General features: G+C 45.9%; 1 protein-coding gene across 2 annotated transcripts in view; it reads right to left on the bottom strand.

Moving 5' to 3' along the window:
• The window catches only part of LOC124549039 (deformed epidermal autoregulatory factor 1), a 61,381-nt gene extending 47,603 nt beyond the window's left edge, over positions 1 to 13,778 (bottom strand). Inside the window, exons 1-2 of one of the 2 annotated variants that reach the window (XM_047125212.1) lie at positions 13,400 to 13,778; positions 12,783 to 12,896 (exon numbers count right to left, since the gene is read on the bottom strand). In XM_047125212.1, coding sequence (XP_046981168.1) covers positions 12,783 to 12,896; positions 13,400 to 13,618 — 333 coding nt within the window. In that variant the 5' untranslated portion in view covers positions 13,619 to 13,778. The remainder of the gene's footprint in view (positions 1 to 12,782; positions 12,897 to 13,399) is intronic. The other variant, XM_047125213.1, reaches the window with a different exon arrangement.
• Between the last annotated feature and the right edge of the window lie 1,664 nt (positions 13,779 to 15,442).

The raw sequence follows: 15,442 nt of genomic DNA, 5'->3' as shown, positions 1-15,442 counted from the left end.
TGTGATCACCAATCCTGATGTTTAGTTTCTCAATTTTTCTACTTTTCATTAGTTTTGTCTTTCTTCTATTTATTCTCAATTTTTTTTTTTTTTTGTTTGGGTTTAAGGGCGCTCAACTGCTGAGGTCATTAGCGCCCAGTCACTGTTGTTAGAGCACATGGAATCCGGTAAAACTCAAGGGGATGGGGGGGACACCAGAAGGACCTGACAAAGATGCAGATAAAATAAGTAAAAAGGTTAAATGTCTTTGGACAAGCCAGTTAAAGTTATAAAACGCAGAATACGAGCAGCTGCTCGAGCGTCATCAGCTAAAACATCCGGTAAAGTAGATGGCAGGGACAGGACAACACGAAATTGACTAAAACGGGGACACGACAATAAAACATGGTGCACTGTTAATGCCTGACCACAAGGGCACTGCGGGGCTGGGTCACCGGAGAGCAGGTAGCGGTGGCTAAACCGGCAATGCCCAATCCGCAACCTGGTCAGGAGGACCTCCTCGCGCCGAGATGGTCGGGAGGATGTTGTCCAAGCAGTTGGGAGCAGTTTTACTGCCCGGAGCTTGTTTCCTTGGAGGGATGACCAAGCATCCCACCACAATGACACAAGCCTCTTACATACATCCCCACGAACGTCAGATGACGGGACACAATGGGAGGCTGGCCGAGGCAGGAGGACTGCAGCCTTGGCTGCAGCATCCGCAGCCTCATTCCCAGACACTCCTACATGTCCAGGAACCCACAGAAAGCTGACAGAACCACCATTATCAGCGAAAGAATGGAGGGACTGCTGTATCCGTTGAATCAAGGGATGGACCGGATAGGGAGCTCCAAGGCTCTGAAGAGCACTGAGTGAGTCAGAGCAGAGTACATACGATGAATGGCGGTGGCGGCGGGCATACTGAACGGCCTGATGGAGAGCAAAAAGCTCGGCTGTAAAGCTGGAACATTGGTCGAGGAGCCGGTATTTAAAGGTGGCGGCCCCGACGACAAAGGCACAGCCGACACCATTGTCAGTTTTGGAGCCAACGGTGTAAATAAAGGTGTGACCGGCAACTCGAGCACGAAGTTCGACAAACCGTGAGCAATACACTGCAGCCGGAGTACCCACCTTCGGCAGTGAGCTGAGGTCGAGATAAATATGAACCGGAGCCTGGAGCCAAGGTGGTGTCGGGCTCTCACCCTCTCTGAAGGTGGTAGGGAGGGCAAAATCCAATTGTCGAAGCAAGCAACGGAAGCGGACTCCGGGGGGCAGCAGGGCAGACACATACAACCCGTACTGACGGTCGAGAGAATCAGCGAAGAAGGACTTGTAAGAGGGGTGGTCGGGCATAGACAATAGCCGGCAGGCATACCGACACAGCAGTACGTCGCGCCGGTAGGTCAATGGTAACTCGGCAGCTTCAGCATAAAGACTCTCGACAGGACTAGTGTAGAAGGCTCCGGTCGCAAGACGTATCCCCCGATGGTGGATGGAGTTGAGCCGGCGTAAGAGGGATGGCCGAGCGGACGAGTAGACGAAGCTCCCATAATCCAGCTTCGATCGGACTATGGACCGATACAAGCGAAGCAGGACAGTGCGATCCGCTCCCCAAGATGAACCGCTAAGAACTCTGAGGACATTAAGGGAACGTGTACAACGGGCCGCCAAATAAGAGACATGTGGAGACCAACACAGTTTCCTGTCCAATGTGAGCCCTAGAAACTTAGTTGTGTCCACGAATGGGAGAACAACAGGACCGAGATGTAAGGATGGCGGAAGGAATGCTTTATATCGCCAAAAGTTGATACAAACCGTCTGCTCTTCAGAGAACCGGAAGCCATTTGCCACGCTCCATGAGTAGAGGCTGTCTAGACAACGCTGAAGGCAGCGCTCCAGGAGGCATGTTCTCTGGGCACTGCAGTAGATCGCGAAGTCATCGACAAAGAGAGAGCCGGAGACATGAGGTGGAATGCAATCCATAATTGGATTGATCACGATGGCAAAAAGGGCTACGCTCAAGACGGAGCCCTGAGGCACTCCGTTCTCCTGGAGGAAGACGTCGGACAATACGGAACCCACACGTACCCTAAACTTTCGATCCGTTAAAAAGGAATCAATAAAAATGGGCAGGCGACCGCGTAGGCCCCACCCGTGCATAGTGCGGAGGATACCTCCTCTCCAACAGGTATCATGAGCCTTCTCCAAGTGGAAGAACACGGCTACCGTTTGGCGCCTTCACAAAAAGTCGTTCATGATGAATGTCGACAATGTCACAAGGTGGTCAACAGCGGAGCGGCGGCGACGAAAGCCGCATTGGACATTAGTAAGTAGCCGTCGAGATTCAAGAATCCAGACTAACCGAGCATTAACCATGCGCTCCATCACCTTACAGACACAGCTTGTAAGAGAAATGGGGCGGTAACTAGAAAGAAGGTGTCTATCCTTCCCGGGTTTGGGTATAGGAACAACAACGGCGTCACGCCAACGCATGGGGACTTGACCTTCGGTCCAGACGCGATTGTAGGTACGAAGAAGGAAGCTTTTGCCCGCCGGAGAAAGGGGTGCCAGCATCTGAACGTGAATGGCATCTGGCCCCGGAGCAGAGGACCGGGACAGTGCAAGCGCACGTTCGAGTTCCCGCATAGTAAAGGGGGCATTATAAGTTTCCAGATTCAGCGAGTGGAAGGAAGGTCGCCGAGCCTCTTCTGCCTCTTTCCTGGGAAGGAAGGCAGGATGGTAATGGGTGGAGCTTGAAACCTCCGCGAAAATGCGGCCAAAGGCGTTGGAGACAGCCACAGGATCAACAAGGACCTCGTTACCTGAGGTCAGGCCAGGTACCGAGGAGTGGGCCTTAATGCCCGACAGCCGGCGCAGGCTACCCCAAACGACGGAAGAGGGAGTAAATCTGTTAAAGGAGCTGGTGAAGGAGGCCCAACAAGCTTTCTTGCTGTCTTTGATGACTCTACGGCATTGCACTCTGAGTCGTTTGTATTCAATACAATTCGCCAACGTAGGATGGCAGCGAAAGGTGCGTAAAGCACGTCGTCGAGCACGGATAGCGTCCCGACAAGCCTCGTTCCACCAGGGGACGGAAACGCGACGTGAAGAAGAAGTAGTACGAGGAATGGAACGTTCGGCAGCATTGATGATAACAGCCGTGAGGTATTCGACCTGACTGTCACAACTGGGAAAATCGTGGTCCGGAAAGGTCGCCAGGGAGGAGTAAAGTCCCCAGTCAGCTTTCAGTATGTTCCAGCTCGAAGGACGTGGGGATGGGGTGTGGTGCAGGAGACGAACGACACAGGGGAAGTGGTCGCTCGAATAGGTGTCAGAAAGGACATACCACTCGAACCGACGGGCAAGAGTGGTAGAACAGATCGAGAGGTCCAAGTGGGAGTAGGTATGAGTAGAGTCCGAGAGGAAAGTCGGGGCGCCGGTATTGAGGCAGACAAGATTGAGATGGTTGAAGACATCCGCCAAGAGTGAGCCTCTTTGACAGGATGCAGGAGAGCCCCGAAGGGGATGATGGGCATTGAAGTCGCCAAACAATAAAAACGGCGGGGGAAGCTGAACGATCAGGTGCATCATGTCAGCCCGACTAACAGCAGATGACGGTGGAGTGTAGATGGTACAAACTGAAAAAGTAAAAGCAGAAAGAGTAATGCGGACAGCTATTGCTTTGAGTGGGGTGGTCAATGGTATGGGATGGTAATAGACATCGTCCCGAACGAGCAACATGACCCCACCATGAGCTGGGATACCGTCCACAGGGGTGAGGTCATACCGCTCCGAGGTATAGTGGGTAAAGGCAATACGGTCAGTCGGGCGCAACTTGGTTTCCTGGAGACCAAGGACGAGTGGACAGTGCAGGCGGAGGAGCAGTTGTAATTCCTCCCGATTAGATCGAATACCTCTTATGTTCCAATGAAACAACGCCATCGCTAGTCAAAAAGTTGGTGGAACGAGACAGGGGAAGAGCTGGTCACCTCGACGGCCGCGGAGGGCCAGGTTGCGAGGGATCAACGCTACAACCGACGGGAGGCGGATCCGGTTGCATCGACTCGTCGCCAGCTGCGGCCGCTGTCCCTAGTTGTGTAGGAGGGGCAGCATCATTGACCGACGAAAGGCCAGCTGCGCGCCTGGCAGCAGAGCGTCCCGGCGAAACTGAGGACAGCCGGGAGCAGCGACTCACGGATGGAGCGTCAGACGAAACGCGCCGGGGTGGAGAGTGGGATAGAGACTTCTTCTTGGAGGCCTTCTTGGAAGGCCGAGGAGGCACAGGGATGGTGGGCTGGACCCGAAGAAGGTCCTCACGCGCGGGGTCCGTTTTGGAACGCCGGACCTCGGAAGCTGGGGTCCGGAATGTTTCCCCGATGGACGCCTGAGAAGAGGATCACTTCTCAGGTGGCGTGGGGGGAGGAGGAGGAGGAGGAGGAGGAGGAGGAGGAGGAGGAAGGGTGGCCCCTGGGGCAGAGGGGGTGGGGGCCACAGGGGAGGAGGATTTGGAAGGGAGGGATTTGGAAGGCGGAGGCAGAGCCCCCCGATGGGCGGAGGAGGCGGAGGGGGGACAGGATAGGGGTGAGGGTACCGCGGAAGGAGTGGACACAACTGAGGCGAACGAAGTGGTCAATGGCACGGGATGGAGGCAGTCATACTTCTTACTGGCCTCAGAATAAGAGAGCCGATCCAAAGTTTTGAGTTCTTGTATCTTCTTCTCCTTCTGATATGCGGGGCAGTCTGAGGATCTAGGCGAGTGGACGCCAGGACAATTAATGCACCAAGGTGGTGGGGTGCATGTATGTTCCTCACGAAGAGGACGTCCACAATCGCCACAAAGGGGCTCAGCCTCACACCGTGACGACATGTGCCCAAAGCGCAAACACCTAAAACAGCGCATAGGAGGCGGGACGTAAGGTCGCACGTCGCACCGGTAGCACATCACCTTTACCTTCTCTGGGAGAACGTCCCCCTCGAAGGAGAGGATAAAGGCCCCGGTGTCGATGCGAAGGTCTTTGGGGCCGCGCTGGACTCGCCGGACGAAATGCACGCCTCGGCGCTCCAGGTTGGCCCTGAGCTCCTCATCAGATTGGAGCAGGAGGTCACGATGAAAAATAACCCCCTGCATCCTATTTAGTGCCAGATGTGGGACAATGGATACTGGGATGTCCCCTAGGCGGTCGCACGCCTGGAGTGCCGCCGACTGTGTGGCGGAGGTGGTCTTGATAAGAACGGACCCTGAATGCATCTTGCTGAGAGCCTCGATTTCCCCGAAGATGTCCTCAATGTGCTGAACAAAGAACATGGGCTTGGAGGTGGCGAATGTCCCCCCATCGGTTCGAGAACAGACCAAATAGCGAGGGAAGTACTTCGCCCCAAGCCGGCGGGCCTGTCCCTCCTCCCATGGAGTGGCCAAGGGGGAAAGGGCAGGAGAACCAGAACTAGAAACGGTACCTTTTCTTATGAAAGACTCGGCCGCAGAGCGACCTGATACGTGTTGACGTTTCATCTGCGAAACGTCCGCCCCAATGCCACCCACTCCGACCAGGGGCTCTCCCCACGGGTGCCACCCAGCCGCAGCAAGGGCCACCTGGCAGGATGACCATTGCCGGGAGTCCTGATGCCCCAAGGAGATGGGCATCTACTCCTTGGACGACGTGGGGAGGGTGCAGCTCAGGTATCGGCAATACGATCCCTGTGTTGTCAGGGGGCTACAACCTAGAGGGTACATGATGACCCCACCACAACGGGCTGGCTACCGTGCTGGATTTCTGGTGCCATGGAAAGTCCATCATGATCGCTGGTGCAGATGGAGATGCACTATGGGCGTAACTTGGACAACCCATCAGGCGTTTAGGCCCAATTTGAGGAATAGTGGGTATGGTTACAACGCCGGTGCAATGCTGAGTGCCAAGGTCTTAGTGCACTTACGACCAGTGGTACACCACGTAAGGTGTCCTTCCCCAAAAGGCTCGTACTTCTGTAGAATTTTGAAAAATGGAGGTCAAACCCCAAGGGGGACCATCACATGGAAGGCCGAAATGGTTGAAACTCCTTTTAGTCGCCTCGTACGACAGGCAGGAATACCTCGGGCCTATTCTTACCCCGGACCCGCAGGGGGACTATTCTCAATCGATGTTCTGTACTCAGTAGACCATTCCATGCAGCAGCCTTTTAATTGTTCTTCACTTTCACTGAGGACAGCAATGTCATCAGTGAATCTCCCCTTAATTTTAATTCCACTCCTGAACATTTCTTTTATTTCCTTCATTGCTTCTTCCATGTACAGTTTGAATAGTAGAGGCAAAAGACTACATCTCCGTCTTACACCCTTTGTAACCCAAGCACTTTATACTTGGTCTTCCACTCTTATTACCTCTTGGTTCTTGTATATATCGTTTGTTACCTGTCTTTCCCCATAGCTAATCACTAATTTTCGCAGAATTTCTTACATCTTGCACCATTTTCTACTGTCTAACACTATCCAGGCCGAAAAATCCTATGGTCGTTTCTTGATTTTCCTTCAGTCTCAATTTCATTATCAACTATAATGCCAGAATTGCCCCTCTGGTGCCTTTACCTTTCCTAAAGGTGAACTGATTGTCATTTAACACATCCTCAATTCGCTTTTCCATTCTTCTGTGTATTATTCCTGCCAGCAACATGGATGCAAGAGCTGTTAAGCTGATTGTGCGATAATTCTCGCACTTGTTGGCTCTTGTGATCTTTGGAATTGTGTAGATATTTTTCCGAAAGTCAGATAATGTATCATCAGACTCTTACAGTCAACATACCAGCATGAACAGTCATTTTGTTGCTACTTCCCCAACAATTTTAGAAATTATGATGGAATGTTCTAAATTCTTATGCCTTGTTTGATCTTAAATCTCCCAAAGCTCTTAAACTCTTATTGTAATACTGGATCCCCTACCTCTTCTATATTGACTCTTGTTCCTTCTGCTATTATCTCATCAGACAAGCACTTAAACATATTCTTTCCACTTTCCCGCTCTCTCCTCCAAGTTTAACAGTGGTACTCCCATCACATTCTTAATGTTGCTGCCCTTGTTTTTAGTGTCAAAAAAGGACATTTCAACCTTCCTGTATGCTGAGTCAGTCCTTCTGACAATCTTTTTTTCCATTTCTTCACATTTTTCATGTAGTCATTTCACCTTAGCTTCCCTGAAGTTTTTTCAGTGACATTTTTGTATTTTCTTTTTTCATCGATCAACTGAAGTATTTCTTCTGTTACCCATGGTTTCTTCGCAGTTATCTTTTTTGTACATTTTTTTTTTCCAACTTCTGCGACTGCTCTTTTTGGAGATGCCCATTCCACTTAAACTGAACTGCCCATTGAGCTTTTCCTTATTGCAATATCCAAAGCCTCAGGGAACTTCAAACCTATCTCCTCATTCCTTAGTATTTCTGTATCCCACTCCTTTGCCACTGATTCTTCTTCACTAGTCTCTTAAATATCAGGCTATTCTTCATCATTACTAATTGTGATTCAAGTCTGATACCAATATCAGATTTCAGAAACTCTGCCTGACCACGATGTAATCCGACTGAAATATCCCTGTATGTCTCCATCATTTCAAAGTATACCACCACTTCTTTGTGATAGTTGAGTAGAGTATTCACAATTACTAGCCGAAATTTATTCCAGAATTCGATTAGCCTCTCTTCTCTCATTCCTCCCGCCAAGCCCATATTCTGCTTTAATGCCTTTTTCTACTACTTTCCCTATAACTGCGTTCCCATCCCCCAATGAGTATTAGATTTTCATCTCCCTTTATGTACTGAATTACCCATTCAATTTCCTCATATACTTTATCTCATCATCTTCAGCTTGCAATGTTGGGCATGTATACCTAAACTATTGTTGTCAGTGTGCGTTTGCTCTCTATTCCGCCGAGAAAAACCTGATTACTGAATTGCTCATAGTAACACACTCTCTGCCCTACCTTCCTATTCATAGCGAATCCTACTCCCATTATACCATATTCTGCTGCTGCTGCTATTACCCTAGACTCATCTGACCAGAAATCCTCCCCTGACCCCCATCACATCTAGACCAAGCATTAGCATTTCCCTTTTCAGAATTTCTATCTTCTGACTTTCCAAGCCCCAACTCTTAGAACGTTTTCCTTTTGTTGATTATTCAATCTTTTTCTCATGGTCACCCTCTCCCTTGGCAGTTCTTGGGGCCATGAAACCAATAGTGACCTAAACATAAAGGACTAAATACAACTCAAGTGATTTATTAATGCCCCAAGATTATTTTTAAGAAATGGAATTTCTGTTAGCAGGGAACAAGATTGTGATACTAAATCCTTATGAACGGTGAAGAAGAAACATTGTATACAGATTGATTCCTAAAACAGAACACCTTAGATAATTTGTCACAGAATATAAAACACCAAAATTACATATTCAAGAATTTCAAGGAATTGTTGAAAAAACAACTCGCATAACCATGAGATAATTTAATTCGAAATAATCAGTTACTTAACAGCTTATTAAAAATGTAATGTCAATATTTATGAGAATTTTTTTAACATTCAGAATAAAAACTTGTGTTTGAATCACATGTCTCTCTCTCTCTCTCTCTCTCTCTCTCTCTCTCTCTCTCTCTCTCTCTCTCTCTCTCTCTCTCTCTCAACCTCCCCTCCCCAGTTTTAGACAAGGATTAAATCAACCTTTCTATAGAGAAAATAAATAAAGTAGGAAAATTGGCTTTTATAGATTAGCAATGCAGCTTCCCAGTTTGATTAAAATTTACAGAAATCTATATACAGCATATACTCTGCAAGCGGCAGTCCTTGGCAGAATGTACTTCGTGCAAATATTAGTGATTTTCTGTTCTGCTTTCACATACTGAGCAATGGGAAGAAACAGCTATCTATAGGACTCTGTACATGCCTACTCTACCTCCTCTTATTAGATTTCTGGCTCTCTAAATTGACCATATATGGTTTTACAAGAAAAACATTGCTTTTTTCCTAAAGATCCATTTAAATTCCCAAACATTATTTGGGCCGTACTTCCCTCTCAATCCTACCAACACTCTTATGAATTAACTGTATAAATGCCAGACATGCCTATTTGATACTGACTCCAATGCTGGAGCAATACTCTACAACTGGTTGCACTATCATCTGGTATCCATTTGCATTACAGATGCACTGCCTTTTCCCAAAACACTTTCAAACAAACCTGTTCACCTTTCCTAATACTTACTTTTAAATTTTCTTCCTATTTCATGTTACTTATTACTATTACAACTAGCTGTTAACTGATGTACCACACAAGCAGTTTGTACTGAAATTGCATGTTTATGGAATATCATCTCAGTTATGTGACTGGATTTGCGATTTCCTGTCAGAGGTCACAGTTTGTAGCAACTGACAAAGACACTGAGTAAACCAGAAGTGATTTCTGATGTTCCCCAAGGTAGAGTTGGAGGCTCTCTGCGACTCGTGGACTTCGAACGTGGTTAGGTGATTGGATGTCACTTTTGTCACACATCTGTATGCGAGATTTCCACACTCTTAAATACCCCCAGGCCCACTGTTTCCAATGTTATAGTGAAGTGGAAACTTTAAGAGAGACGTACAGCACAAAAGCATACAAGCCAACCTTGTCTGTTGACGGACAGACCACTAATAGTTGAAGGGGGTCATAATGTGTAATAAGCAGACCTCTATCTAGATCATCAGACAGGAATTCCAAATTGCATCAGGATCCACTGCAAGTACTATGACAGTTAGGCAGGAGGTGAGAAAACTGATTTCATGGTCCAGCAGCCGCTCATAAGCCACGCACCATGCTGGTAAATGCCAAACAACGCCTCGCTTGGTGTAAGGAGCGCGAAAATTGGATGATTGAATAGTAGAAAAATGTCGGGTGGAGTGCTGGCCGGTGAACATCATCTGCCAGTGTGTTTAGTGTCAACACTAAAATCCGGAGGTGCTGGCATTATGGCAGGGTCGTGTTTTTCATGGAGGGGGCTTGCACCCCTTGTTTTGTGTGGCACTATCCCAGCACAGGCCTAAATTGGTGTTTTAATCACCTTCTTGCTTCCCACTGCTGAAGAGCAGTTCGGGGATGCAGACTGCATCTTTTACCACGACTGAGCACCTGTTCATTATGCACAGCCTGTGGCAGAATGTTTACACTACAATAACATCCCTGTAATGTACTGGCCTGTACAGAGTCTTGACCTGAATCCTATAGAACACCTTTGGGATGTTTTGGAACGCCAACTTCATGCCAGGCCTCACTTATTGAGCAATGTGTTCCTCTTGAGCTTCCAAAATGCAGCAAGATTATAGCGAACTGTGAAACCTAATAAGTACATGCCAAAATTACACCAAAGCAATCCTATTTGCTCAACCATTCACGGCAGCACCTTACTTTCACTAATGTGTCTTTCGAAATAATTTTATAAATTGAGAACAGGAGGCAGCACCAGTGAAGGGGCATGTCACAAGAAGTCCGTACATTCTTCTCATACAAAATGAGTCCCATTTGGGCAGTCTTATTAAAACAAAGTTGGAGGCCGAGCTATGCTTCGTCTCAAAGTGTTAAATATAGACTTCAGTATTTTTACTTTCTATTAACGAGAAATTGAAGGAGATTTTGATCCATTAATTCCTCTCACATAAGGACAGAACTTCATATGATTTTTTTATAGCTTTCTCACCAGAACCTGACTGTGGCAATTATTGTAGGTTTCACACACATGCCTTCTTATGGATGCACAAATGTCAGTTAAGTTTTTTCGAGCATTTTTCCCAGTCTTCCACAATGATTTGTACACAAGGCAAAGTGGGTCTTTGGCATGTTATATGGAACATTTTTACTGCCATTGCTGCAGTGGGATCGCTTAAGTGCCTCAATACTACAGATAATCATGCCATGTGTGCAACCAAATCAAGTGGGTTCCAGTACGGAAGCCTAACATATTGTACTGAAAGAGGGACAGCAGCCTTTTCAGTATTTGCAGGGAAAACAGTATTGACAAACTATTTATCTGGTCTGGTCTTAACAAGGGCCAATTATGTTAATATTGTGGCATGTCTAACAGAAGGGGAAACTACAGGTCTTTCAATTTCCCACGGACACATGGCTCTGTCGTATGCTTCAATAATGGTATCCTGGGCTACGCACAACTTAAACCCACTAAGTAAGGATTAAATTTGCAATGCACAGCAATACATTTCCTTCATGCCTTGAAAATAATGAGGCAACATGTCAAAATGTATCACTGGTTGTCAGGATGTTACCTAGCAGGAATAGCAATCCATTCTTCATCAAGAACCATAACCAGAAAAGGTAGTGATTTTAGACACTGGTTTCTGGAGTGAAGTCTGTGTTCTAACTCATCCTAAAGGTGTTCCATCAGGTCCAGATCAGGACTCTGGTCATTCAATCCATTTCAAGGATGTTATTGTCCACGAATCATAGTCTCACAGGTGCTACTTTATGACAATGCATTGTCACTCTGATACACTATCTCTGAACTGATCCTCTACATTCACATCCGTCTGGATTTAGCGTTTTCATAAGTGCAGTAGCCATGAAAAACATCCCATATTATGACACCCCCTTCTCCATTGGCACTACATATGATGGCACATAACATTCTCCAGGTACTCACCAAAGCCAAACCATTCAATGGGATTGGCAAGAGTATAGCCTGACTCATCACCAAAATCACTTTTTCCAGGCATCCACTGTCCAGTGGGGTCACTAATACCATCACAAGTGTTGCTTAGCACTGACTAGAGAAATGTGTGGCATATGAGGAGCTGCTTTATCACTATGCCCTATTTTGAGGCACAGTCACTGTGCCAAATGGAATACTGGTAGCACTCTGGAACTCACAAGTTATTCTTTCTGCTGATTTCATGTGATTACAATTAGTCTCCTCAATGTTCAATAGTAGTGACTACTAAGTAGTGCAATGGGATCCACCCTATGCCATGCTCTTCATATAGTTTGCAGAGAATAGAGGAAGATGTAGGTGCAGTAACTCTGGTCTTCTGTTGGCCTTCGTTTGAACAAGTTATACTTCATACATAATGAATGGATAAATGTAAAGCTAACTATGAAATGTTATTTTATTTGTGCTGGATCTTATTCACCTCTATAGCTGTTAGTCAATTACGCTCACTCCATTGATGGATAACAACCTTCCACATTGTATGTGGCTGTCCCTGTGATGCAACAGACTCTAGCTAGTCCTCTCACCATTCTCTGCTCTGTTCACTACACTAAAGAGGAACCTGAGTAGTAGAGAAGTTTAAGATCTCACATAATTATATATTGTGTGCTGTTATCACTGATTAAACTTGCAATACCATTAATTCTGAAGTGTGTGATAAAATCTGCAGCAACAATATAGTTTACAATGTATTAAATATTTGTTAGAAAAGTTATGGAGAATCAAACATTAATGACAGGAACAAACTAAATTCAACAGCCTCAATGAACAATAACAGTAAAAAAAGTATTCAGAACAAGCATCCAGAGACACTTGACTGCCCTTCTCCATTTCTCTCCCATCACTAGAAGGGATGTATGGGGAAGACTCTGGTGGCTATGCCAGCTCCCTAAACTTAATGTCAGACAGTTCTTTACAAAAGAAAATAAGAAATGCAATAATAAGAGTACATAGATAGGATAAATTAAAGGCCAACTTCCACTGAACCAATTTCATGCAAAACTGTTTCAAATACCAGGAAAGATAGCAAACTAACCAAGGAGTGAACCTTCGCCACCAAGTTTCATGCACATACCTGTGATCTTACCCAGGTTCTAATGGAGTCGGCATCCTTTTCTTGTCGCGTATCACATATGAAACTGTTATCCACACACAGCACATGAGGTTTGAACTGTGTTGAACCGGCCAGCTGAAATAACGGAAGTCTCTAATCAGCAATAACAATGTTGCAAACTGCGCTTTCGTTGCACAGTGTGCAGGTTACATACAACAGGCACGTCAAATATTAGCACAGTCTTAAATTACAAGTAAGATTTTTAAACTTATGACGCCGCAGCAACACGGCTAGACGCGTCAAACATGAACCATTACTTCTACGTCAAGTATTTGTTTTGCGGATTAACAGCATATATTTCGCATTTGTCCTTGCATATATTTCTTCATCGTGTAAGTCATACGCTGCCTCCCGAAATTCTCGAACTGCTATGACCATCCACAAACTAGTCTAAAGCAAATATTTTCTCCTTGCACAGTAAATATTACGAAGCCGACGCGGTTGTTAGAGACGCATCGTATATTGCAAATATTTTGTCAACAAGTACAATACTGACTAATTAAAGTCACAGCAGACGACAAATTCGGACGCACCTGAGTGTGCAATATAGAGTGAACTGCAGAATAAGATGTACATACCAGCTGGTCAGGAGTGATAACATTGAACGTCCCCGAACTTGCGACACCAATTAAAGACCCAACAGGCAATGAAACAGGTACCGAGGCAACTGGAACTGATACTGGAGCCACTGCCTGATGAGCATCCGAAGTTAGAACACCATGTTCCTCGGATTCATTCGTAAGAGGTTCGGACATGTCCGGGAGCACGACAGTTTCCGATGTTCGATCCTCCTCCATTTCGGCTCAATGGCGCGAATGCAACCAAGTACTCGAATTTGCACGTTTAGCTTCCATATGTTGGAAAATGTCGTCGGATCATCAAGATCGCATATGGGGCCTTTACAATTTCTTAGTTGACAATTAACATACTGCGTAATTAGTTATTTCTTATAAAATGGCTCCGTATGGGCGTAGTATTCAAAATTGCCGAAAGAGAGCACAATGCGTCTTCGCTGCTGACATCTATCGGTTAATGTTAAACCTACGTACGACGTAGCGGTTGTTTAGAATCGGAATGTCATTGCTATGTCATTTTATCATTTGGCTATGTGATAGAAAATGTACTAATCGGTGAAGACCTGCGTATCCATAAACTGTTGAATATAATCTTAATTGTGATACGTAACGTCAATGTTACATTCCATTTCAAAGTAGTTTTTGGTGATTGCTCTTAATAATTTTTGCGTTTCCACCCTTTAACAGTCCAGTCAAATAAACGTATCCGTCGGATGACTGTCAATGTTTTTTCTGTAGTCACTCTGTCATATACCTTTAACAAACAAATGTTGACAAGCAGCGAAAGAGTTATGTGTACATGTATCTAATGTCGAACGTATCAGCATGTTAATACTATTGACTTCCATAGTAGCATGCCTATTCAGACAGCCTGACACAAAGATAACCACATAGAATCCAGCCACGTAATTTATAGTCACCCTCTCAGTTAAACTTTTGTTGCACTCCCGTAGAATTTACAGTTGACATTCTATTAGTTTAGAAACTGAATATTGAGGTTATTTTTCAATAATTCTCGGTGTGTGCTATACATGCTAATGAGAAATGGAATTAGAGGTAGCTACAATATTTGATGTAGAATACTGCTATTGCAGCAGTGAATGGGATAACTCAGTATGTGGTGTGATGTGATATGATGTGAAGTTGTTAGCCAGTGTGCAGGCCTTTACTGTGAAAGTGGGGTGCAAGATGGACAAGATGTGTTATATCAGTACATAGCTCAGATCATGGGCACTCACTGCACGAAGTTCTATTACCAAGGTCTCTAAGTGTTTCAAACACCACTGTGGCATGGTCTACTGTAAGTAGTTCCATGGGGAATATTGCCACAACCAGAGTCAAGTGACACACTGTCAGACTGTTTTGAGCAGGAAAATGGTTTCCCTCAGGGCAGGCTTTTAAGTGTTACTCTCTTTGTCAAAGCTGTAAACAGTGTCACGTCTACAGTAAAGATTCCTGTACAAAGCTCCTTATTTGTAGACAATTTTGCTGTTTTCTGTTCCTTCTCCAGTGTTGCAATAGCAACTGGCCAGTTGCGACTTACAATGCAGAGATTAGAAGAGTGGGCTGAAAAGACAGGTTTCCGGTTTTTTGCAAAAGAGAGGGCGGGGGGGGGGGGGGGGGAGAGAGAGAGAGAGAGAGAGAGAGAGAGAGAGAGAGAGAGAGAGAGAGAGAGAGAGAGAGAGAGAGAGAGAGAGGAGGGGGGGGGGGGGAGGTTGTGGGTGTGTGGGCATGCGCATTCATTTTAACTGTTATCACCATATTTTTAACTTACTGCCTTGCATATGAAGGACACCACTCTCCTTTTTAAAGACTCAGTCAGATTTCTAGTCCTCATTTTTTCTGCAAGTAGTCATGGTTGCCACACCTGAGAGACATGAAAGCCAGAACCCTGCAGGCACTGAATATCATAAACGGCCTTTAGCTACAGGTCTTGAGGAGGGGACAGGGCACATCTGCTCCAGTTTTGTAGGGCTTTGGTGTGTTTGGACTGATCTATGCGGCACAATGTACAGATTGGTGAGGCTGCCTTATCTGAAGATCATT

Source organism: Schistocerca americana, chromosome 1, assembly GCF_021461395.2.
Source record: "Schistocerca americana isolate TAMUIC-IGC-003095 chromosome 1, iqSchAmer2.1, whole genome shotgun sequence".
Classification (NCBI taxonomy): Eukaryota; Metazoa; Arthropoda; class Insecta; order Orthoptera; family Acrididae; genus Schistocerca; species Schistocerca americana.
Note: the sequence above shows the minus strand (reverse complement) of the source record. Positions and strands in the feature narration are given on the sequence as shown.